The sequence below is a fragment of the Acipenser ruthenus genome, chromosome 7 (assembly GCF_902713425.1).
Source record: "Acipenser ruthenus chromosome 7, fAciRut3.2 maternal haplotype, whole genome shotgun sequence".
Lineage (NCBI taxonomy): Eukaryota > Metazoa > Chordata > Actinopteri > Acipenseriformes > Acipenseridae > Acipenser > Acipenser ruthenus.
In genome coordinates this window covers 20,437,650-20,462,420 of record NC_081195.1, presented here as the reverse complement: position 1 = coordinate 20,462,420, position 24,771 = coordinate 20,437,650, and the positions used below count along the sequence as shown (strand labels likewise).

At 38.3% G+C, this 24,771-nt stretch overlaps 1 protein-coding gene across 1 annotated transcript; it reads right to left on the bottom strand.

The window, feature by feature from the left end:
* Positions 1-7,276: 7,276 nt before the first annotated feature.
* LOC117415988 (inactive pancreatic lipase-related protein 1-like) lies at positions 7,277-22,724 on the bottom strand. The gene is made up of 13 exons (XM_034921843.2): positions 22,605-22,724; positions 22,475-22,523; positions 17,145-17,299; positions 15,616-15,741; positions 15,088-15,222; positions 14,799-14,907; positions 13,526-13,645; positions 12,902-13,021; positions 11,644-11,762; positions 10,676-10,805; positions 9,950-10,061; positions 7,987-8,154; positions 7,277-7,402 (listed from the first exon to the last, which is right to left on the bottom strand). The coding sequence occupies exons 1-13, from the start codon at positions 22,662-22,664 to the stop codon at positions 7,339-7,341; spliced, it is 1,467 nt and encodes a 488-aa protein (XP_034777734.2). The 5' UTR covers positions 22,665-22,724; the 3' UTR covers positions 7,277-7,338.
* Positions 22,725-24,771: the final 2,047 nt, after the last annotated feature.

The window sequence follows — 24,771 nt, the reverse complement described above, 5'->3', positions numbered from 1 at the left end:
AAGGTATAAGCCAGTACTCAAACCTACAACACTGGAGCCCATTTTGTATGCTTCCACCATCTGGCAAATGATAATGAATGGCATTTCTATGATGGGATGAAGGAAATGAAGACTCCAGGTAGTGGAGATGTAGTTGCTACTCCAGAAGTAAATTATTACACCAGGAGTTGCAATGGGACAACTACTGTTGATCCGAGAAAGTGAAACTTCAGTGGACATTACAGAGGTAGGAATTTCTATTGATTGACATGAGTTGTGTGCACTACATTATGATATGATGATCTAATTGGAGACTTATACAACATTTATTCTAAAAAAACGTTTTTTTATGAGGATCAATCCATTCAATATCCAAACTTCAAGTCTGAAGACCTAACTGAGACAGTATCTTTGTAGTAAATGGATGACATGAAAGCTTTAAGCTTTAATTTTTTCTATTCGTAGGAAATGGAAATTATTGAAGATGTTCGTGCTGCAAATAAATGGATGGAAGAAAACAGAGATAAATGTGTTGGGAAAGTGTCAAAGCCATCCATTTTTGCAATGGAGCAGGAAGAGTTTGAAGAAGCCATTGCAAACTTCAAAATATCTGCAAATTCTTCAAGTGAAGAGAGAGGAGAGTGCTTGGAACCATTCCAGTTCACTTTTACAGACAGGGCAGACTGGAACTTATCCTTTCAGAGATGAGAGACAATAAGAAACTGTATGTACATGCAGTACATATTTAGAAGAGGAACAAAATGTGAATGCTTTTTGACATGTGTGCCATGTTCACCAGCTGTTTTGATCCTGAAATCAGTGTTGGCCTGAGCAAAAAAATAAATGAATATTGTTTAGGAGCTTCCCCTCTATAAATATCCACATAGAAATTATCAGCCCAATGTGATTTAACCCCTTAAATACACTGTTACTTATTCAACTATAATACATACATTGGCATGTGTGCCATGTTCACTCTTATCCTTCACAATGGGTACTTTTAAGATTGGGAGCTTAAATGTAAAAGGGACCAGAAATCTTCAAAAGAGAGTGGTGGTTTTTGAATTTATAATGCAAAAAAAATTAAATGTAATATTTTTACAAGAAACGCACTTGGATGATACTAATGAGGCTGAGCGGCTGAAGGGGTGGAAGGGGAAATCATGGCACTAATGTCAGTGCAGGGGTAGCAATTTTATTTTCGAATAATTTTAAACCTGATTTTATGAAAACAACTGAGGTGGTTAAAGGTAGAGTGTTGATGGTGCAGGTTAAGGTGGGAAACTCATGGTTTGTTTATGTAAATATATATCTCCCAATAACAGCCAAGACAGAATTGAAGGGGATTGGAACTGCATTGTGGATAGTGATCTAGATAGGAACCATTTGGAGCCCAGTCCACAGTTCCACAATTTCTGAAGGTAATCCACTCCCTTGAGTTGGTTAATGTCTGGAGGAACCAGAATGGTATAACAAAGAAATACACCTGGGTTGGCGCTGGGCAGGTTTCTTTGGCCAGATTCGACAGATTTTACTCATCCAGTCATCATTTAAATTTATGCAGAGAATGTACATTCACCACCAATAGTCTGTCCGATCACTGCCTGGTCACACTGCTGTGCTTTATCCCCTCAGGTATGACACGCAGTGCCTACTGGCATTTAAACAACCGTTGACTACAAGAAATGACCGCCGCCCTGCAATAAGGGCTGAAAAACGGGCGGGTACCATGGCTCAGTGGCCTTAATGCAGAGTTTTATAAAGAGTTCTGGGGTCTGCTGGGGCTGGGGCCGAACCTGCTCTTGGTGCTGCAGGAGAGCCTGAGGAACAAGCTGATGTCCCTTAGCTGTTGACGGGCAGTCATCACCCTGCTGCCAAAAAAAGGAGATCTGACCTCTATAAAGAAATGGAGACCAGTGTCACTCTTTTCAATCAATTTTAAAATTCTGTCCAAGGCCCTTGCATGTCAGCTGAGAGTGGTGATGACAGTGGCAGTGCTCCCCGACCAGACAAACTGTGTGCCCGGCAGGTTTATATTTCATAACATTTTTTTTTATTAGGGATATAATGTCAGCTTCTAAGCTTTGTGGGTTAAATTGTAGTCTGATCTCCCTCAACCAAGAGAAGGCCTTGGACCGGGTTGATCATGATTATTTATTCATGGTCTAGAGACCACGGGGATAGTCCCGGGTTTTCAGGCCCACATTCGGCTCCTGTATTGTCGTGTTTTCAGTGTACTGAAGATCAGTGGTGGCCTGAGTGAACAGTTTCCTGTCCAGAGAGCATCAGGCAGGGTTGTCCCCTGTCTGGAATGCTTTATTCCCTCTCCATAGAGTTCTTGTTAGATAGGCTGAGGCAGCTGTTCACCGGTCTGCCCATCCTCGCCCACCCTTTGCAGGCAGTTAAGGTGGCAGCATACGCTGACGTGTTGATCATCTTTGTGTCTGACCAGCAGGATGTAGAGGCTCTCTGCTAGTGTCAGGAGGAGTTTGAGAGGGTGTCCTCAACAGGATAAATGGCAAAGAGGCGAAGAGCAGCGTGGGGACCTGTGCTTTTTCAGCTTTTTCTTTTAGTTGATAAAAAGGATCCAGTTTAGCTCTGAGAGTACTAGTCTCTGAAAAATAATATTTCATCACAATTCGATAAGCCATTTTCCTCATACAGTAGAATGTCAATTTTCCGATCTTTGATCAACCATACTGTCTAATCAACCGAAACCAGTGTCTTAACAGCAAGTATCAAAGTATAGAAACATTTTACTGAATTTTTGAAGTTTAATGATTCCTAAAGTTCTGTAATATATCAAAGTTGTACTGAATTGTATTCTTTAATGATTTACAAAGTTTGGTATATGGTACGTTTAATAACAGTATTTCATTACCTTAACTGTAGGTGTTAAAGTTTTACTGAATTGCATTAATTTCATAATTTTAAAGGTACAGTAATTGTTATTAATACCTGTTTGATTATCCATACAAATTGATTATGCGAACTAGTATCGGTCCCAATTAGTTTAGATAATTGACTCTACTGTATATGGAAAGATTCAAAGTGTGACATAGGCACTTATGTACAACCTCTCCCACTATATTCCCATTGCCAGAGATTTTATCTCCTGCAGGGAAAATAATACCATCACATGCAGTTTTACTCAAGGACATTGAAGGAGGCACTAGCCGAAAAGTCTATCTACCTGACGTTTTTAGCGTGTTTTGGATTTATGCATTTATTTTTTTTAACCTTCTCTCAAATTTCTTGTAGGCTTTATTCCTCACTTATAGGTTTGGGAATGTATGCATGCTTTTTGTGAAGCCAATAAAAAGGTGATTTTGAAGAATGCAGAACTCTGCCTTCAAATCGCATCCTCATCCAAGCTGAAGCCAATTCTTTCTGACCAAGAGGTGACACGGGCTATAAACAATTTTACTGTGACCAGTGTGAATTTGCTTTGAAAGGTAAGTACCTGTATGAGAAATATTTCTACTCATTTTGCTTATTAATCTTTTTTTCTGTTTTTATTGATTTTTATATACTTTATTCTACACTGATTTTGAACATTTACTTTCCTATTCGCAAATTAATTATTCATGAGAGCTGCCATGGAACGCCATGGAAAAAAACATTATTGGGGAGTTCATGAATTACAGTGGACGCAAGGAGTGTTAATAACACTCTCCTCCAGTCTTGGTATGTGAATCAGTCCATATGGATCTTAAAACTGAATGTCTTAGTTTTTCTTTTTTATTTATTTATTATTATTATTATTATTATTATTTTTTACTGTTTCCTAACCGTGGATGGCTGCCATCATTCTGAGTGGCTTTATTGTAGTTGCTCAAACATCATGTTTTTTTAAGGTGCTTTAACAAGTTCAATGCTCCACTGTTATTATTATTATTTATTTCTTAGCAGACACCCTTATCCAGGGCGACTTACAATTGTTACAAGATATCACATTACAGTTGGATTTTTACTGGAGCAATCTAGGTAAAGCACCTTGCTCAAGGGTATAGCAGCGGTGTCCCTCACCTGGGATTGAACCCACAACCCTCTGGTCAAGAGTCCAGAGCCCTAACCACTACCCCACACTGCTGCCCCCACTGTTCTACTGTCCTGCATTAAAAATGTGTAATGTAGGCTAGATCGGCTAAATGTCTATATGTGTAAGCGCCAGCACCATCTAGTGCACAGCAGGGTTTTGCTAGTAAAAAGAAACAGTTTCTAGGTCACATAAAGTATATCTGTGGCAGTTAACTAGAATCAAAGAGCATCTGAATGCATAAAAAAAACATGACTATTTGAAGGTACTTACTGTTTAAATATGAGAATGCTGATGATGTCAAGCAGAGCTGTCAATTGGATGGCTCTTAAGCCATATACTGTATGACTCAAGTCATTGAGCTTCACAGTATGGCTCTTTTGAAACATCCCATTCAGGGTTTTGCAATGGTTTTGAAAAGGCCTTAAGGATAATATGTAGTCTTCTGTAATAGCAAGTACCATCTAAATCTAGCAACATCTGTAATGAGCAGAAAACTGCTGTCATAGTGTAATAACTTCTATTTATTTTACTTTATTGATATGTGGTATTCAGTATGGCTTCATTTTTTAGCCAAAACGGTTGGACTGGATTTATATAGTATCCATTTAATAATAAATACATAAATGAATAGTTAAAAGGAGTTGAAAGTTTCTCAGCCAGGTAAGAGCACATTTTCCTATCCATTTTCAGTGTCTGAGAAAGAGATATTGGAGCCCCCAAAGATCGACTGGACAGGGTACATCCCAAAATCGTAAGCCACAGAGTTGGGTTTGGGCAATCGCTACCACATGATGACTGGGAAGTACTTCAAGGCTTTCAAGAATTCCATCTCAGGGGACCCACAGGCCTCTTCCAGAGCTCTCTCCAGTACACTGAGATGGGCACTGTGCATGGGGCTCTCTCCAGTACACTGAGATGAGCTCTGTGCATGGAGCTCTCTACAGTACACTGAGATGAGCTCTGTGCATGGAGCTCTCTACAGTACACTGAGATGAGCTCTGTGCATGGAGCTCTCTACAGTACACTGAGATGAGCTCTGTGCATGGAGTTCTCTCCAGTACACTGAGATGGGCACTGTGCATGGAGCTCTCTACAGTACACTGAGATGAGCGCTGTGAATGGAGCTCTCTACAGTACACTGAGATGAGCTCTGTGCATGGAACTCTCTCCAGTACACTGAGATGAGCTCTGTGCATGGAGATCTCTACAGTACACTGAGATGGGCACTGTGCATTGAGCTCTCTCCAGAACACTGAGATCAACATTGTGCATGCAGTTCTCTGCAGTGCACTTTAAGAAAAACCTGGTGCTAAATTATCTCAGGGGGTGTTGAGGTCAGGACTGACTCACTCTTACTTGCAGAACTGTGAGGGGAAGCTCTCACAGGGCCCACTGGCACCATGCCTGACTGTGGCCATCCTTCATGAGCACTGGGAGACCATCTAAACTAAACTTGCATATATGTTGTGTGTTTCAAAGGGATGATTTCATAGTTCATGTATCAGAGGGCGCAGGAAAAAGACTTTACAGACCTGAAGGGATGTTGCTTCATTACACTAGATACATACCTCGTAAGTTCAGCAGTTTTTAAGGAATTCTAAATTATTCTACAGAAGCAAGTCTGGGTAAGCAGATCCTCTACAACATGTATTCCCCAAGAGTAAATGTGTATGTGTTAACTACACATATATTTAGTAATCGTGATTTTTCTGTCATGGCTCTAACGGAAATTTCTTGCACTATGGCTGACTGTAGTTAGCACCATTGTCCATTACAGTAAGAATGATTAGCACTAATCCAACAAGCTTTGAGACTGCCAGAAGTCACCCATATATTTCAAATATGTGAATCACTGTACTACATCAGAATTAGAAGGCTTTTTGTTTTAGGCTAGTTATCAAAGACTGTTGCCGACATCGCAACATCTTTCTGCATTTAATTCAAAGTCTAATGCGATAGTGTCGTATGGCTTCAAAAGCCGAAAAACAAGATGATTTTTATGATTGGCTTTGTGATGCATACATGTCTGGCTAATTTTATATGGCAAGTGAATATGAATATAAATGATCTATACCATTATGATGGAAATGACATTCTTTTTAACAGCCTGTTTTACAACAGTGATTATAGGGTGGGGAAATCGCAGAAATGATTCCCAAACAATATGCTGCAATCAAGCCCATTATGAGCAACTGAAAATGTCTTGAACCGACAAATGAATACAAGTGTGGGCTTTTTAAATTAGATACATAAGTGACACACTGAATGATTTTTGCAGCAATTCACTAAGCCTAAAAGGAAAAGAAATACATACATTTACACTAAATTATATTTGATTATGTTTTCAAATTGTGCCACTCAATCTTTCAACAGTGATATCTAAGACGTCTATACCGGATGCAAATTGTAACAAGACGAGGAGAGGGTTTATCATTCAAAAAATATTTGATCTTGGGGGCACGCATACTGGTTTAAATCATTAAGATCTTGTGTTACCTGACCTAAGGCCATACTGTATGTGACCTAAACAAAATAACTATATATATATATATATATATATATATATATATATATATATATATGTATATATATATATTGCTCCCTTACCTTTCACAATTTACTTTCTTTTTATATGTCTTTAAGGTGCTTTGCTCTTATCCACCATGCGTACATGACTAGGAGTTCAATAGCTCCTCTTCAGCTTTGATTGCCTACCATAGACTTATGAAATGTAGGCTAGGTCAACCAAAGTGTCTTTATATTAGTAAGCACCCACACCTTCTAGTGCACAGCAGTGTATTAGGGAGAGCCAACTTCTCATTTACAGATATCTCAAGTTACATTTCAAGATATCATTAAAAACTTCACGTTATCTTTAAATTTTTCAAGATATCTCTAAATGATTTATCTTGAAATGACTCACAACTTATTGGGATCCATTTGAAGATATCTCAGATTAATTTACAGAAATTATTTTATGTACCTCTAAACGTAAACCATGGTAATCAACCAAGCCAAATTTTCATTAAAAGTATCTTAAAATGAGCATCAGGTTATCCAGTGATAACCTGGACAATCTGTGGATTGTCTTAAAAAGAAAACTGAGAGCAAGAGGATTTGGTGGGAGGGATAATTTGCCACTAAAACAATATGTTGGTATCTGCTAAAATTGGTACACCATTTAATATGATATGTGTCTTGGCAGTCATTAGGATCATCTCTTAATCCAACACACAGTAGATCACAAACTAGGGCAACGATGCTTCAATTGTCATTTATTTAAAACACCCAGGCTGTCAACATTAACTCTACACATTTTAGCATGGAACTAGGGACTGCAGGACCTCTTTACCGACCGACCCACTCCCACAGAACTGCAGTCTGAAAAGCAAAGAGAAAATCACTGTGTGAAAAATGTGTCAACAGCACCCTCTAGTGTTCATCTGTTACATCATCTAAAATCATGTGCCAGGGAGAAAAAAAGTTTTCTAATAATACTGTAAAAGTGAATCATTTAACAGAATCTGCCCATGTTAAACCAATATAAATTAATCTGTGTTCAGATTAAACAACAATGAGTGTTGTGTCAAAAAAGAATAAATATGTAAGGAGGCTGTGTGGTCCAGTGGTTAAAGAAAAGGGTCTGTAACCAGGAGGTCCCCGGTTCAAATCCCACCTCAGCCACTGACTCATTGTGTGACCCTGAGCAAGTCACTTAACCTCCTTGTTCTCCGTCTTTCATAGTAGTTGTAAGTGACTCTGCAGTTGATGCATAGTTCACACACCCTAGTCTCTGTAAGTCGCCTTGGATAAAGGCGTCTGCTAAATAAACAAATAATAATGTTCCAATAATAATAATTAAGAGTTGAGACAAACCAGCTGCCCAAATCCCAGTTGGTGCAAGTTTAAAACATGAAAGCAACAAGGTCAGTGCAGCTCATGTAAACTATAACTGGTCTACATACATCTGTCTGTCCTTTCCGCTCTGCAAGACCAATAACTGTGCTCCAAACTTTGGCAGGAGCGGGTTGATTTGACTGTTATCCCAGAGGAACTTCACTTTTTGGACTTCTCCAACATCCACCTCTGTATCAATGAAGGCACTGTATGTGCTTCCGGGTTTGAGTTTTGTTCTGTAAATAAAGACAGAAATATTAGGACCTATCTATCTTCACTGTGGTCCATGCAGGTACCTGTATTAGCTATTAACAACTGATTTACTAACATCTTAATAAACGTTCATGTTTTGTTAATGGCTATTTAAAGAGTATATAGCTTCAAAATAGCCACCATGACCATTGTTTTTATCAGATCAGATATATAGGTTACTATTTACTAACCAAACCAGAGCTGTTCAAACTTACTGGCTAAAATAGAACAACCACTAATATTGTTATATTGTGGAGTTCATCATCTGTTGCAATGCCTTGAACTAAACATTAACAAAAAAATGAAACATGCATTAATATGTAAGCAAATTATTAGTAAACCGTTTCATTGTAATGCCCCTAAAAATGAAGTGTGACCCACACTGGTAATCTACTGCAAGGTTTCCTAAACTTTCTAAGCTCCATTGCCCATTGAAATTGGGCATCTTGACCCAGGACCCCCACCCAATGAATCCATTATCCCAGTGTTATATAATGGTAGTGATAGCATGGGCCTGGGGAAGAGAGGGATAACTAAACCAGAGTTCAGGGGGACAGGTTAACAGTTACACTCTGGTGTACCATTGTAACAAAACGAATGTGGTATCTGTAAATGAGTGTGCACAATACCCATTGCTATGTTAGTAAGTTTCTATTTATCGATTCCAGTATTCAAAAGTCACACACATATAGCTTAAACATTATCGTTAGGCACACAAGGTATCACCTAGTCAATTACTATTGTTCAGGGAGAAGCAGTCTGGTACGGGGATGGTCTGTCATCAGGAGAGGATTTCAGTTAAGCTTTTTCACTCACACTTTCAAGTGCCTATCTTACATATTTTGCCTAACTGTGTGTGTGTGTGAAGCTGAACTTTGAGATCTCTGCTTACACTCTATTTTCCAAACAATATATAAACACAATCAATTTCATGGCATGAGTTACAATTGTTAATCCCAGACACAGAACATAAATGTACCCCACTTTATCAATTCCTCTATATCTTGAGTTGAAGAACATCTTCCCACAACTGCTTACTTTACAACAATATTTGTTTAACCTTCATTAACCTTACACATCTGTAGTTAGAGAGGACATTCAAGAGCCTTTTTTTTTTATTTAGTCATCGCCAATTATTTTTACCCCAGTTTTCTCCCCAATTTGGAATCGCCAGTTGTATTTTTATTAATTCTGGTTCACCGCTGCAACCCCCCAGCAACTTGGGGAACGGAGGCTGACACATGCATCCTCCGAAACGTGCCCCTGCCTAGCCGTCTTTTTTTGCACTGCAGATCCAAAGCAATGCCATCAGACCTATAGTGCCGGAGGACAACACAGATCTGGATGGCTCCACTGCAGACCCACAGGCACCCTATCAGCCACAGGATCAGCCACAGGAGTCGCTGATGCGCAGTGAACCATGGATTGCCCTTCCGACCTATGCCCTCCCTACCCGGGTGGTGCTTGGCCAATCGTGCACCGCCCCCTGGGAACTTCCGGTCATGGTTGGCAATGACATAGCCTAAATTCGAACCCGCGATCTCCAGGCTGTACGGTGCATCCTACACTCCACGCGGAGCACCTTTACTGGATGCACCACTCAGGAGCCCCCTCAAGAGCCTTTTTGAAACCACAGGGGTGAAAAGTCACCAGGATGTAAGGACTGAACTTGTTACTGAAGTACAATATTTAATCCTTTAAGCAAATGTTATCCCATTTCGTATATAACACACTTGGAATTGATAGCCCCAGGTATAAATCAGTAGAGGAATCACTCACTTGGCGATTTCATGCTGTCTTGTGTTTCCCTTTGTCCCATACAAGGAAACTTTCAGAGTGCCTGACACATCTCGGTCACCGGTTATAGTTACTGTAACCTTGTAGTGCCAGCCTGTGTGGAGAAAAGGGAAAGCTGCAACTTAACAATGTAAAAACAAGAATCCATCATCCACAACTTCCAAAACACAATCAAGAGGTAACAATCATAACAAGTCAATTATGAAAACATTTCAACTCGTGAGATTTTAGTTTATAGAAAGCGAGGTGTATCAGGGCCCTGTTACAGTACAGTGCATGTAGACTGACTGGCCAAATAATTCGATTGAGCTGCTTCCAAATGTTTGTGTAGAAGCAGCTGTGCGGTGTCCAGTGCTGGAGGTTTCTAGTTGTTTGGGCAACAAGATGACATTCACAGCAAAAATGTCTATGACCGAGACACTGTGACACACCATTTGACAACCAGAGGTTTGATCAACAATGTCACTATTTAAATAGAATTTTGAATAATACAAAACAAAAATGTTGCACCAGTTCTGAATCACCCTGTATAGTATGTGCTCCTGTATATTTGGAACATACTGTAGTTAATTTAATATGATGTAATTTTCATCTGATACAAGCCATCTGATACAAAGAACTTTCAGTTGGTTGTATAGTGTCAATATCAGGGTCTAGTATTTATTATTGAATTGTTTCTAAGGTAGTTGTATTGATAAGCATACGTACGCATGAAGGGTCTGGCATCGCCTGTGTTCAGATAGAACTTCATGTTTTCAGTGCCAGCGAGTGCCTTGAATGCAATAGAGTGGTGACCCATCACAGGACAGCCTTCAGTGGGGCATGGGAAACACCTCCCCTGGGTGTCACAAAAGTAGCATGATTTAGTTTATATCACTGGGTTCCTTTTTAACAAATTCTGTTTCTTTAATTGTCTAATACAACCTGCTTTGTCAAATTAATTCCAGTGTAATTGACCTAATATGAATTACTATCATTTTAAAGGGCTCACATTTTCCTACATAAGACACATTATTTTCTTTTTTGTTTGTTTTTCTTTTACCTCGGTTTTCCCCCCAATTTAGAATGCCTAATTATTATTTGTATCCCGGTTCACTGGTGCAACCCCTTGGCGACTCAGGAAATGGAAGCTGGAACACGCGTCCTCCGAAATATGCTCCTGCCAATCTGTCATTTTTCGCACTGCGGATCCACAGCGAGGCCACCACACCTATAGTGCCGAAGGACAACACAGATCTGATGGCTCCACTGCAGAACCGCAAGTGCCCTATCGGCCACAGGGGTCACTAGTGCACGGTGAACCGTGAATTCCCCTGCCGACCTAAGTCCTCTCTACCCGGGAGGCTAGGGTCACGGTCGACAGTGACATAGCCTGGATTCGAACCTGCAATCTCCAGGCTATAGGGCACATCCTACACTCCACGTGGAATGTCTTTACTGGATGTGCCACTCAGGAACCTCCCAAGACACATTATTTTCTTAACTTTATAACTAAGCTGTATGTTAAGATGTACTGGTATTTGTCATGCATGATTTATTATAAATAAAATGTGTCCCTGTCACTATGAAGAAGAGCCTTTTCTTTTAATTGTGGATATGCTCCCCACAGAATACACTGATTTTTAAAACTATTACTTTCAAATCCTTTATCATTTGCTGTGCTGGTGATAACTTACAACCACAAAATCCTCAGTTGAATTACACTTGTATCCAACAAAGCCTCCTGGGTTTAAGATGCTATCGGCGTAATATTTATAAGATCTCAGGTGATTGCAGGCCACAAAATCCCGGGTTCCTATTAAATCAAAACAATATAAATTACAAAGAAAAAATGCTATGGACAAGAATTCTGTCAACATGTATAGGTCATTCTACTTGAAACTGGCTGCTCGAAGATAAACTAGAATTGAGATACTCTAAGGGGTAGTTAACAACTTGATTAACATTGTGGAAATTATACATTAAAAATATTGTAGTTGTTATTGAGCATTTAAATATTATTGATGGAATGGCTATATAGAATATAGCAAAGTGTAACACATTTAATTAAACATATACACCTCCCCCCAGTCTGATAATAAAACAAATGTGTTGCAGCAGCAGTTAGAATGTTCCTGTCAGCTCCATCCTTCGGTACACATTGTGCGTGTGGGTGCAACTACAGTTAAGCCCTGCAGTGTATGTGTGGAAGATTCAATAAGATCATTAGTGGTTTTGTTTTTTAAATGTCCCTTGTGTCCTTGACTTTAGGCTGGGAATTGCAAGTGTCACTTACAGAAGTCAATGAAATGTAAATGCCTTTAATGTGTAACAGGTGTGATTATTTCACGGCACACCTGCCAAAACAAACATAAAACTGTACAGTACCAGTCTGTCCTGGAGTCGGACATGCTTGCTTTGATACCTATGCTTGCTTTGATAGAACAGGATGGCGTGTGAGTTATCTTTATTTTCTTTTTTCAATCAAACAGCTGTTCTCTACCAAAAAAAGAAAAAAACTGTACCACAATAATTTTGATAATTTTGGACCTTAACCCCTTAAGGTACACAATGAATTGAGCAGTTGTTCAAATTGTTGTTTTTAAAATACATTTGAGGGGTACTCAGGTACGTATCACAAGGAAACGTACAATTTGGATGACCAGATCCAACCTGTCAGTATATTTTAAACCCTGTTTTGTGTGCCTCACTGCAAAAATAAAAAGGTCCACCTTATAAAGCGGCTGCACTGTACAGGTTTCAAATATCATTTTTAAGTAAAAGAAAATTCTAACAGCGATAGTGCCCTCTCAATGAAGGCTTGGGACTCCCATCACAGTCATCTACCAGACGGTACAGCCTATATCCACAGGCACTATCGCTTGAGAAAACTCACTTAAGATTCTGATTCTGAAAAATACAGCTTGGATAAAAAATAAATAAACACACACTGACCTTCCCATATGCCATCCAAATCTACAATTTGTGAAACAATATTCTTCTCACATCCTGGCATCTGTTCTCCTCCATTTGGATAGAAGTCAAGGTGGCCGACAGCTTGGGACATTCCCAATCCTACAATGCAGTAAGACGTGTTAGCAGCTAATGTTTCACAAGGTGTCACTTTCAAACCAGATCCCTTCATTTTCTCCTTATTGGTTTTTCCCCTTTTTGTGCACATTTTAAGGGGTGTTTATTCCTCTATGCCACCATTAACTACAGGTTCAGGGGGTGTTTAAGTGGGTTATTAAGTGATTTGAATCTCTTACTTCCATACCTTACTCGTAGTTTATGCAGTTTAAATCGGGGGGTCTGACTAATGCATCCTCCTCAAAACAGTGGGTTTACAACTCCTCATTTCGCAGAGTGTAGATAACTAAATGGTAATATCTGCTTTTCTCTATTTTATTCTAAACTGAAATTAAGGGATTACCAGTCTGTAGAAACACATGTTTAAGGTTTCCCCAGTTTAAACTAAGGGGAGAGTTTTATTTTTAGGGGCAAATTAATGGAAAAATAAGGAGATTTTAAGGGATATACAACCGTGTTGAGAAAGACTAAAAAAACTACACCCCTTACCAAGATTAGGGACCATGGGTGCTGAATCGGTATGGATGACATCAACAAAAACTGCATCACTGGCATCCAATCGGACTAAAGGCGCTGCGTTCTGAAAATAAGCCTCTGCAGGGTCTAGGCCTGTGGGTTTATAAATAATTTAAAAGTTGGTTAACATATAATTATAACCCCTACAGTCCCAGAATAGGCTCAGTATTTAACACTTAAATACGGGTTCGAAGGAGAAATGCTACTTCAGTAAGAAGACACAGACACTGCTTTACGACACAGGCAAACCACTTAATGGTAGCTTATTGAAGTTCTCTATAACTAACTGTCTGTAACCAAGCTATAGTGAATCAGGGGTTAAATCATCACTAACAAGGACCCACAAATACATTCAGATGTCAAAATGTTGGCCCTTTACATTCACAGCCACCTAGCCCCCAATCAACCTGAACAGTGATTATTAATAATTCACATTTTACAAAAACATGAGAGATATCTTAGCTAAGCAGGTTAAATGGAAGCCCGTTTATAGTATTGAAAACTGCAATGGCTCATCTGAGGATCTACATGAGAAAACACCTAAACCAGCAAGTAGAACTCTTAACTGTATAATACACACATTAGAAATCACCTTTCTTCCAATGTGTTATTTACATGTGTGCGCAATTAGGATTTAACAGCATTGTTTCCCATGTGTCACACAACAAGTGGGTAAATACTGAACGCTGCTACTAAACGTTTATGAAATAATATTGGGACAATCATCTTACTCAATACCAGGGTTCAAGCACATGGTTTACTGATTCATGCACTTCATGCATTTTGTTTAGTTTCTATAATTAATACCATTATTGTTATTTCGCTATCTGTATCTGTTTGCAAATAATTAGACGTTTCCCATAGTAAAAGTATACCAAAGTATAATAACACACAGTGAAGCAAGGCAAAGCATAGGTAAGCATTGTAAAGCCTAGAGAAGAATAGTAAAGCATATACAAACCATGGTAAAACTGCTAAATATCTGTGCAAATGTACTGTGGAAAACTTTTATAAGTGTGTTTTTGATAATTGTGCTCTTTCTTTATACCTACCCCTTTTTGGTTTAGCGCAAGTACATTGGTATAACTTTTAGATTGCTCTCCTACAAAATGATTGCTCCAGTTGTACTATAGATTGTTGTCTTTTTAAACTATGTTACTACTGCGTTTATCTTTGTGAATGGTAACCACTGGTTGTACATATACAAGAGCTCAGAAAAACATGGCTTCTCATAGACTTACTGTACCTGTTATTCTTCCAAGACCTTTGATTTTCCTGCCGACCTCTCCCGCACAGTGGGCCCCTAAACTATGGCCAATAACATGGAAATCAGCAGGTGCCTGGTTGTAGTTGCTCTGTTTGATAAACAAACAAGTAATTTTTAACAAACATTAGTAACAGAAGCGAATAATCGGTTTTACTGAATTACTTTTTATTGATCTGTGAACAAGAATAAGTAATTCATGGGCTGCAAGTGCATCTTTGCAAACTTGTGAATATTTTGCTAACGACAGCTAGCCACCCTCTGTATTCACCCGTAAGTATTTGATCAAGTAGACAATTTCTGCCGCGACGACTCTGATGTTATGGGAACTCTGAAGGTAGCCGGTTTTCGACCCTCCTTGCCAGTCAACACAGATACAGTTCACATCTTCTGTTTGCATCATCAGCTGTGGAGTGAAGGAAGTCAGTTAAACAGTTAGGATTTAGCCTGCCAAATAAGCATTTTAAAAACAGTAGAAAACAGAAAAGAATGGTCTGATATACAAAACAGTTTATTAATACTGTTCTATTTTTTACAAGAATTCAGAAAACTAAGGTCACGTTTCCAAATGTTTGCTTGCACAGCCTCAGTGACTGTAGCCAGTGCCATTGTTCTGACTGTAGCCAGTGCTATTGTTCTGACTGTAGCCAGTGCCATTGTTCTGACTGAAGCCAGTCCCATTGTCCCTCACCTTTCATATACCAAATTCAGATAGAACTGATCTTAAACTGACCTTTACGTACTCTTGATGAATATGCCTATCCCAGCTTTAAAAAGCAATGATCAGTGTGTGTCCTACCGTGCACATGTCCTTGAGCCAGTTTTCATCCCCTTGGTCAACAAAACCATGGACAATAAAGCGTGTGGTTTTGTTTCCTTTGTAGTTTGATGCCAAAATGGATGATGGATTTAGTGCTGAGATTTCCTGGACAAATGACAGAGGAAAAAAATGCCATTTTGTCTTAATCTGTTAGATTAATATGAATTTAATTGAGCAATTAAGTTATTTTATTAAAAATCTAAGTACATCAGTTATGTTTGCAGTAGATTAGTAGTACTGTTATCAGGGACTCTGGACAATGATAAAAATGAAGTGCTGCTTGATGACAACGAAGAATCAAGGGGAGAGAAACCAGGAAAGTGTTTTGGCATCATCCTAACCTTATTTTAAAGAGACAGTGGTTAAAGTTTCCATGTACAGATAGGGATTCTGATTAACACACAGTTCTAAATATGCGTTTTTATGTTTGTTTTATTGAGTTACTTTTTTTATTTTTTTTCGAAGCTAAGTGGAGAAAAGGATCAAGTTGTGCCGTCTTTGAAATGAAGGAAGACACATAAATATTCTAATTCATGGAGAGATTCAAGCTTTGCTACTGTTTTGCACTGCAGCAATTTTAGTAATTCTAGCCCATGTTTAAAACTAGTTTGTTTATTGCTGATCAAACTATCAAACACATTTTCATTGAAAAGGTAACCCTGATTTGCTATTTATAGTCATCTTTATATTTTTCTTCAGTATAATTTAATTTTTTACCTGGGTTTTCAGTCCAGTGGTTTACACTGCATCAAGATACTAGAAATGATGACGCGTTTAGAAAAATGTAAAAAAAATAAATAATGCAAGATCACCATTCAGCAGGACCTTTAAAAACTAGAATTGTAATTCCTTACATCCACTGGTGGTAGAGTGTTGCAGGGGGGCAGGTTAATGGTTACACTCTGGTGTACCAGCTGAAATGTTTATGAGCTCTATAGAGGTCACAGGGGTGCTTAACTTTTTAAAAAGTCTCCAGGATGTGATGACTAAAACAGAAGAATACATTCGTTAAGACGAGTGTGATATTTCAGATCCTTACCAAGCTGCTCTTTAAGGCTGATCTTGGTTAATAGGGATGTGCACTAAGTTTACATTTCATTTCCTAAATGTTTAAAAGGTATTGAACATGTTTATATGTTAACATAGTAGGGATGTCTATAATCAATAAGAAAAGCCACCATGAGAAACCCTCCATCACGAGAAACACTTCATCATTTTCATTAAACAATGTATTTGTGTAAAAGACTCTATGCATGCAAAATTTAATTGCATATGAAAAACATTGTGATATAATATTAAATATATGAAATAAAGTGGCTTACATTGTACACTTCTATGCATGCTTTTTTATATACATTTTTTTTAACGTTTTTCACAAAATTCTGCACTTTTACTATTTGGCTAGAGTTTAAACTCTAAACTAACACTGCTAGTTATTTCTGTTACCATAAGATCTTTAAAGCTGACACCAATGTAACAGACTGAAGGCCCACACTCCTTTGCTTTACCTGGAAGGTGTTGGGGTTTTGCTTGGTGAAGAGAACAAAGGTGGTCTTGATTCTTTCTGGAGGCCAAGGCAGTTTGCCAAGAGGCCTCTGTAGAGTCCCAGCCCATGGCATGGTGTCTACGAAGCACCCCAGCCTGTCATAACAGACCTGAGCAGCTGGAAGGAATAAGTAGCTTCATTGTTTATTATTAACATTTCCTTATTATGATATTAAGTTAGAGACGTTTTGACACAAGAGCAATGCCACTGTCATTTTCACTATGTGTGAGATCCTTCTCCCCCTCATAATTCTAAGATGGCAGCGCCCTCTGTCTTTGGAACTGTACGCCTACTGCATAGAATGAATTTTTTAAAAAGCAATAAGATTTTCTCAGCATACCACAAAATGACAAGGGCCTATAAACTGGGAATTTTGCTTACAAGCGACAACCAAAAATGAAATGCTTACTATGGGAGTTGCTTTGCCTTTAATAGGTCTAGCACAGGGTGATATATATATATATATATATATATATTGTCATATAATTTAAATTTTTCAAAAAACACAAGACAAAACACATAATATTATTAACAGTATTGTAAACATATACTTGAAGAATCCACAATCCACAAATAGTAAGTAATCAAAATGTTACATGTTAACAATACTGTAGCAGGGCGAGTGCCCTGCACGTGTGTATTTAGTGCTGGTTATATAATTTGTATGTGGAATGGGTTTATTTTGTGTCATTTTGGGAGCTGATTTGTTTAATTGAATTATTGTTTACAGGCGGACGCTCGATTGAGACTTGCTGCCTGCTAGGCTTGGTTGAGGGGAAGGGCAGCAGGTGATTGGCTGGGCTGGACCTCAATCAGCAGGTGGGCGGGTCTTGATCGAGTGTCCGTCAGGTTAAAAACATCCGCGGGAGATGGTTCAGGGCTGCTGCAAGGCCTGCCGTTTTCACGGCACCTTTGATTTATAGTTTGTGGGAGTGTGTTTTATTTTGCACTTTTTGTACAGAATGTTGTACTAGTCCTCTGTGCGTTACCATCGCTGGTAACGTCACATGACCACATTTATTTTACTTTCGTTTTCTGTTTGTTTGTTTGTGAATAAAACCTGCGCGCCTGTGCCGGCGTTTTCAACACCACCACCTCTGTCTCTCTGTATGCTTGAACAGCGGCTACCCACACGCGTGACACGAGGAAGACCCTGTCACAAATACATATTAGACATAATATAATATTATATTCAATATTCATCATATACATTAGTAAATATAAAACTACTCCTCTAATCAATAAATTATTTATATTTCATACATAATCCTGGATATTATTTTTAAGCAATCCCTGGTTCCAATGTATTTCTAGATTATTAAAATAATCAAAAGTTTTTTGCCAAAGTTGTATATAAGTGTCTTTTTTTAAACTCCATAGAAAGATGTATTCTTTCTAAAGATATTATATCAAGTACCAAGTTCTTCCATAGAGCAGAATGTGGTGGATCCCAAAAGTAGACAAATCTAAATCTAAAACAAAATGGCCAAAATGGTTTAAAAGATCAATTAAAAAAAATATTCAGCGAAAAAAGGTACTTTTCAGAGCGTTTAAAAGGGACCAAAAACAAAGTACACAGAAAGAGTACTTGGAACTGCAAACACAAGTCAAAAAGGAAGTTAGAAAGGTCAAGAGAGAGAGATAGAAATCAATATTGCTAAGGGGGCTAAAACCAATTCCAAAATGTTTTTCCAATATTATAACAGCAAGAGAACATTCAAAGAGGAGGTTAAATGTCTAAGAGACACAAATGGCAAAATCATAGATGAAGAAAAAAAAATAGCAAATATATTAAATGATTACTTTTCACAAAGGAGGACACGGACAACATGCCCCACATGTCGACCTGTTCCTATCCAATTTTAAATAACTTTAGCATAACAGAGGCAGAAGTGTTAAAGGGACCAGGAGCTCTTAAAATAAACAAATCCCCTGGGCAGGATGAGATCCTCCCAATAGTACTCAAAGAAATGAAAGAAGTTATTTACAAACCGATAACCAAGATCATGCAACAGTCTCTTAACACAGGGGTTGTACCGACAGACTGGAAAATTGCAAACGTAATACCGATCCACAAAAAGGGAGACAAAACCGAACCAGGTAACTACAGACCAATAAGCCTGACTTCTATTATATGTAAACTTCTGGAAACTATAATAAGATCTAAAATGGAAAATTACCTATATGGTAACAATATCCTGGGAGACAGTCGGCATGGTTTTAGGAAAGGGAGATTGTGTCTAATCACTTAACCACCTTGTGCTCCGTCTTTCGGGTGAGACATAATTGTAAGTGACTCTGCAGCTGATGCATAGTTCACACACCCTAGTCTCTGTAAGTCGCCTTAGATAAAGGCGTCTGCTAAATAAACAAATAATAATAATAAATAACCTGCTTGACTTTTTTGAGGATGCAACATTGTCAATGGATAATTGCAAAGCTTTTGACAAAGTCCCGCATAAAAGATTAATTCTCAAACTGAACGCAGTAGGGATTCAAGGAAATGCATGCACATGGATTAGGGAGTGGTTAACATGTAGAAAACAGAAAGTACTTATTAGAGGAGAAACCTCAAAATGGAGCGAGATAACCAGTGGTGTACCACAGGGATCAGTATTAGGTCCTCTGATATTCCTAATCTACATTAATGATTTAGATTCTGGTATAGTAAGCAAACTCGTTAAATTTGCAGACGACACAAAAATTGGAGGAGTGGCAAACACTGTTGCAGCAGCAAAGGTCATTCAAAATTATCTAGACAGCATTCAGAACTGGGCAGACACATGGCAAATGACATTTAATAGAGAAAAGTATTGCATGCAGGCAATAAAAAATGTGCATTATAAATATCATATGGGAGATAATGAAATTGAAGAAGGGAACTATGAAAAAGACCTAGGAGTTTATGTTGACTCAGAAATGTCTTCATCTAGACAATGTGGGGAAGCTATAAAGAAGGCCAACAAGATGCTCGGATATATTGTGAGAAGTGTTGAATTTAAATCAAGGGAAGTAATGTTAAAACTTTACAATGCATTAGTAAGACCTCACCTAGAATATTGTGTTCAGATCTGGTCACCTTGTTACAAGAAAGAATGCAAAGAAGAGCAACCAGAATTATCCCGGGTTTAAAAGGTATGTTGTATGCAGACAGGCTAAAAGAATTGAATCTATTCAGTCTTGAACAAAGAAGACTACACGGCGATCTGATTCAAACATTCAAAATCCTAAAAGGTATAGACAATGTCGACCCAGGTGACTTTTTTGACCTGAAAAAAGAAACAAGGACCAGGGGTCACAAATGGAGATTAGATAAAGGGGCATTCAGAACAGAAAATAGGAGGCACTTTTTTATACAGAGAATTGTGAGGGTCTGGAACCAACTCCCCAGTAATGTTGTTGAAGCTGACACCCTGGGATCCTTCAAGAAGCTGCTTGATGAGATTCTGGGATCAATAAGCTACTAACAACCAAATGAGCAAGATGGGCTGAATGGCCTCCTCTCGTTTGTAAACTTTCTTATGTTCTTATGTTTTTATTTCCATAAAAAAAAAAAAAAAACATTATAGTTATTTTTGCCATAAGCAACAATGTTAAAATCAATATTTGTTTTGTAGTTTTGTCCAATCAGTAATATTTGTGTTTCCCAGAATAGCTAATTCCAAAGTTTGGGATATGGAAAAATCAACTATATTAGAGCTATGGAAGAACACATCTGTCCAACATTGTCCTATTTTTTTACAATTCCACATCATGTGTTCAAATGACCCAGATTCAGAAAGGCATCTCCAGCATTTATCATTATGTGTTAATTTACATTGAAATGGTGTAATATGACCCATGAATTCTTACACTGGATTGTTCTGTATCTGGCATTCAGGGTAGCTACTTTATTTCTAAAAATAGTTAAACAATTTATTTTTTAAAGTCACCTCCTGTTTATCTCTATAATTTGTTTGTTTGTAAGTGATCTCTAATAAATGAATACATATTCAATACATAGTTCTGTATATTTTTTAAATCCTTTAGCCATATTTCTAGCGGTGACATTACTGGGCATTGTAATCTGGGACCATAATAATTGATAAGCGAGTTTCTAATTTGAGTATACAATCTGGAATCACCATCCAGTAAGGATCTAAATGACATACTATTATTTTTTCCAAATAGGTGAGTTATCTCTGATTCCTTTATTTTTCCCAATGTTCATTGATAAAGGATTACCATTGAAATTGTAGTTTCGGGCTTCCCCAAACTAGTGAAGAACCATATAATTGTTTTCTACTATTAGTTATTGTAGCAATTTTATTAATTTTAGATGTGATGAAAATGATTTAGGAGACCATCTTTATGGAGACAACTAGATGTAGCATATTTATTATTTCATAAGGAGCAACCATATCCTTTTCCAATTATCCTACAGGAGGATCTGACATTAAAAGATATGTAAATCAATCAATACAAAATATTGATTGAAATGCCAGGCAGTACCAATAAATGTTTGATACTTTCAGTCCCCCGTTATCATTACTCTGAAATAGCACACTCTTAGTCTGATTCTTGCTTTTTTATTTCCCCAAATGAATTGGGAGAACATTCTATTAATTTGCTTAAAGTATTGAAGGGGCATTTTTGAGGGGGATAATAGAAAGTGGATATGCTATTATAGGAAAAATTGCCATCTTAACGTCTGTTCTCTCCCATAAGGAAAAATGTAATTTAGTCCAATTGTCAAGCTTGATTTTGATTTTTGCTAAAATTGTCTGGAAGTTTAAAGAAACCATTTTCTTAAAGTAATTGTAGATAGTGATACCCAAATATTTAATACCATTCTTAGGCCAAATCAAAATATATTTACGATACAGCACAGGGTATATTTGAAGAAATGAAATGTCTATTGCCACATCCTTTTATCTGTGTAGGACCACTTGTGGAATTTTGCTCATTTTAAGTACATTTTTCTTGCTTTGCATTCATTTTTTAATGTGAACTTCAGTACCGGTATGTTGTTTATTATTACGAGATGTGATTAATATTAAAATTGCACACGTAGGATTCAGTACACATGAAAAATAAATGAAAACGTGGAATTAGTTCATTACTTCTAATAGTGCTTCCCATGTAAATAGTTCATTTTTGACCATCACATGTAAGCAGAAACTTACAGAACCTTTTCCTTCCCTTAAAAACACTTTTGTAACATCACAGATGTGTCAACAGGCACAACACACCTTGGGTTTCATGGTGATACAGCAGCTAGAGTAAAAGTTAATTTTATAATAATTGACTTACTGTAAACTGTGCCGAACAGGAAAACTGCTGCTATCCAGAAGGAAAACATCTGCAACACAAAATAATCAAGATGAAAGCGTGGCTATAACATGGGGATAATCTTTCACTGAAACAATAGATCGTTACTCACCTTGGATTCGATTTGCAGAATTAAACTCCCAGGTGCCCCTTTTATACAATGTCTTTCCATTAGCCACACAAAGGATTATTTATAGCTGAGAAGTGACCAGGTGGTAAGTAGAACGTGTACACTCCATAAATTAATATAAAAGACCATGAAACTCCTGAATAGCTACACAGCTTTGGCACAGACCTTGCTAGAGACCAGGGTCACGGACATTATCCAGTACAGATGCCAGTTTACTCAAGGCAATAATTGCTAGAATGCATTGCTATTAAAAAATTCCTAATATCCCGATATGCCTATCATAAAATACTGAGAAAGATTTCTGGTAGAAGAGCAATATTTCTGGCAATTTTTCAAGCTCTGATGTTCTTTTCACCATCGTTCTATGATGTCAGGACCCTCTGATAGACATTTTAGTGTCTTTCGGACCGTACGCCTACAGAATATTTCATTAAAAGCAAGAAGAATTCTTAATATGCCACAAAAGACAAGGATCTAAGGAACATTGGAAGTTGTTTCACCTCAATGTAACTACCAGGGTATATTAGCAGAAACAACTTTGTCTATTGACACTTCCCCCCTCTGTGTGTACTGAATCCCACAGCAGGTAGGATCACATGTGCAATTATGATCATTTTAAGTTCATTTTTCCTGCTTTCTGTCACAAGGGGCGGGGGCTCCGCGAGCTAAATCTCTTACTCTGTGCCCCTCTATCACTCAACACTGTGGTTGATATTCTAATTTGTAGTGCCAACTATGCCAGCACAAGTATTACCTTGTACAAAATTAAAAAAATAAAAGAGCTTAACATACACTCGGTTCTTGAGTATTTCTGAATGTCACGATTGTAACCAGGATATAAGCTACACAGGTTTACCAATTATCGTGCAAGGGAATCCACCCTCCAACCCACCATACACCCAGGACAAGGACACTGACCAGATTTTATAGTTTATAGTTTATTTAAAAAGCCCTTCCCCTCCACATATGGCTTTGGGCACACAGCACTATACCATAAAATATACTTGAGTTTTACAGTACAAAACTTCTAAATTCTGTGACTGCTTACCTTACTGTCTGGGGACCACCGGTGTCCAAATCCCAGTGCTTCCTGTTCCCCAAATCCCCCCCCCTCCGGAGACGTGACTCTGACAACCCCCATGGGTCTCAGCCCTTAGTTACCCTGCAGTCACATCAATAAAAACCAGCCTGTTATGCAAAAAAAAAAACACACACACTAAAATATTTAATTAAAACTTCATAAATACAGGACATTGCAAGAGGACCGAGCAGTAGAGATGTTCAGCAGCTTGAAATATGACGCCACGCAGGATCCCAGTTGTAAAGGTAGTCCACAGCACAGTTCAGTCTCTCCAATAGAAGGTGTGGAAGTGTATACAATAATCAATGTCCAGTGCTTTAGACGGCACTGTCAATGTAGTACTGCTCTTAAAACAGGTATAGAGAAGTGTGGCAAAGTGGTTAACAGTGTGCAGGTGCAGGTGATCAATAAACAGACAACATTAGGGATATTGAGCAGCGTCGTCATCCGACATAGCCTGGTAAGCTGCCTGTGCCTCTGCAATCAGGCAGGGTCCTAATTGGCTTGCCCAGAACTCTCGAGGCCATGACGCAGTGTTAGCCAACTGCTCAAATGCCACCAAGTATGCTTCTCGCCTTCAGGGCCGTCATGACAGGTACTGCTGCTGTCTGTGCGCCCAGTCCGACCCTCTCAATCAGTGCCGTGTACCTCTCCTCTATCCGTCTTTCCTCAGCCTCCCGTCTGCTGTCCAGCTGCTCCAGCACCTCCGACAGTGCTGCGTAGTCCATCCCTCTTCTGACAACCAAGTGTGGCAAAGTGGTGAATGGTGCAATGTTGTTTAATGATTTGTATTTCCAGTGCCTGCTGGCAAAACAAACAGTAAACAATAAATGATGCTAAGTAATAAAGCGGTGTGTGTTACTTTATTTATAATCCCCGAGTTTGTCCTGTCCCATTCTTTATACACCCATGCGAAACACAAAACACATACACAAGCCCGTTAGTGAGTGAGTTAGTGCTCGTGGTGCAATACAGTTCTCTATAATGTTGTCCGGTTTGGTGCTGGCCTTTGGCGACAGCTCTGGATCGTGTTAGCTGTCTAATCACAATAAACAAAAAGTTTTTAGA

Coding starts and splice junctions, on each gene's coding strand:
- LOC117415988 (XM_034921843.2), bottom strand. CDS start 22,664: ATGGAAAGACATTGTATAAAAGGGGCACCTGGGAGTTTAATTCTGCAA. Junction 17,300..22,474: donor CCTGTTCGGCACAGTTTACA/GTAAGTCAATTA, acceptor TATTCCTTCCAG/CTGCTCAGGTCTGTTATGAC. Junction 15,742..17,144: donor AAAACCCCAACACCTTCCAG/GTAAAGCAAAGG, acceptor TCATTTGTCCAG/GAAATCTCAGCACTAAATCC.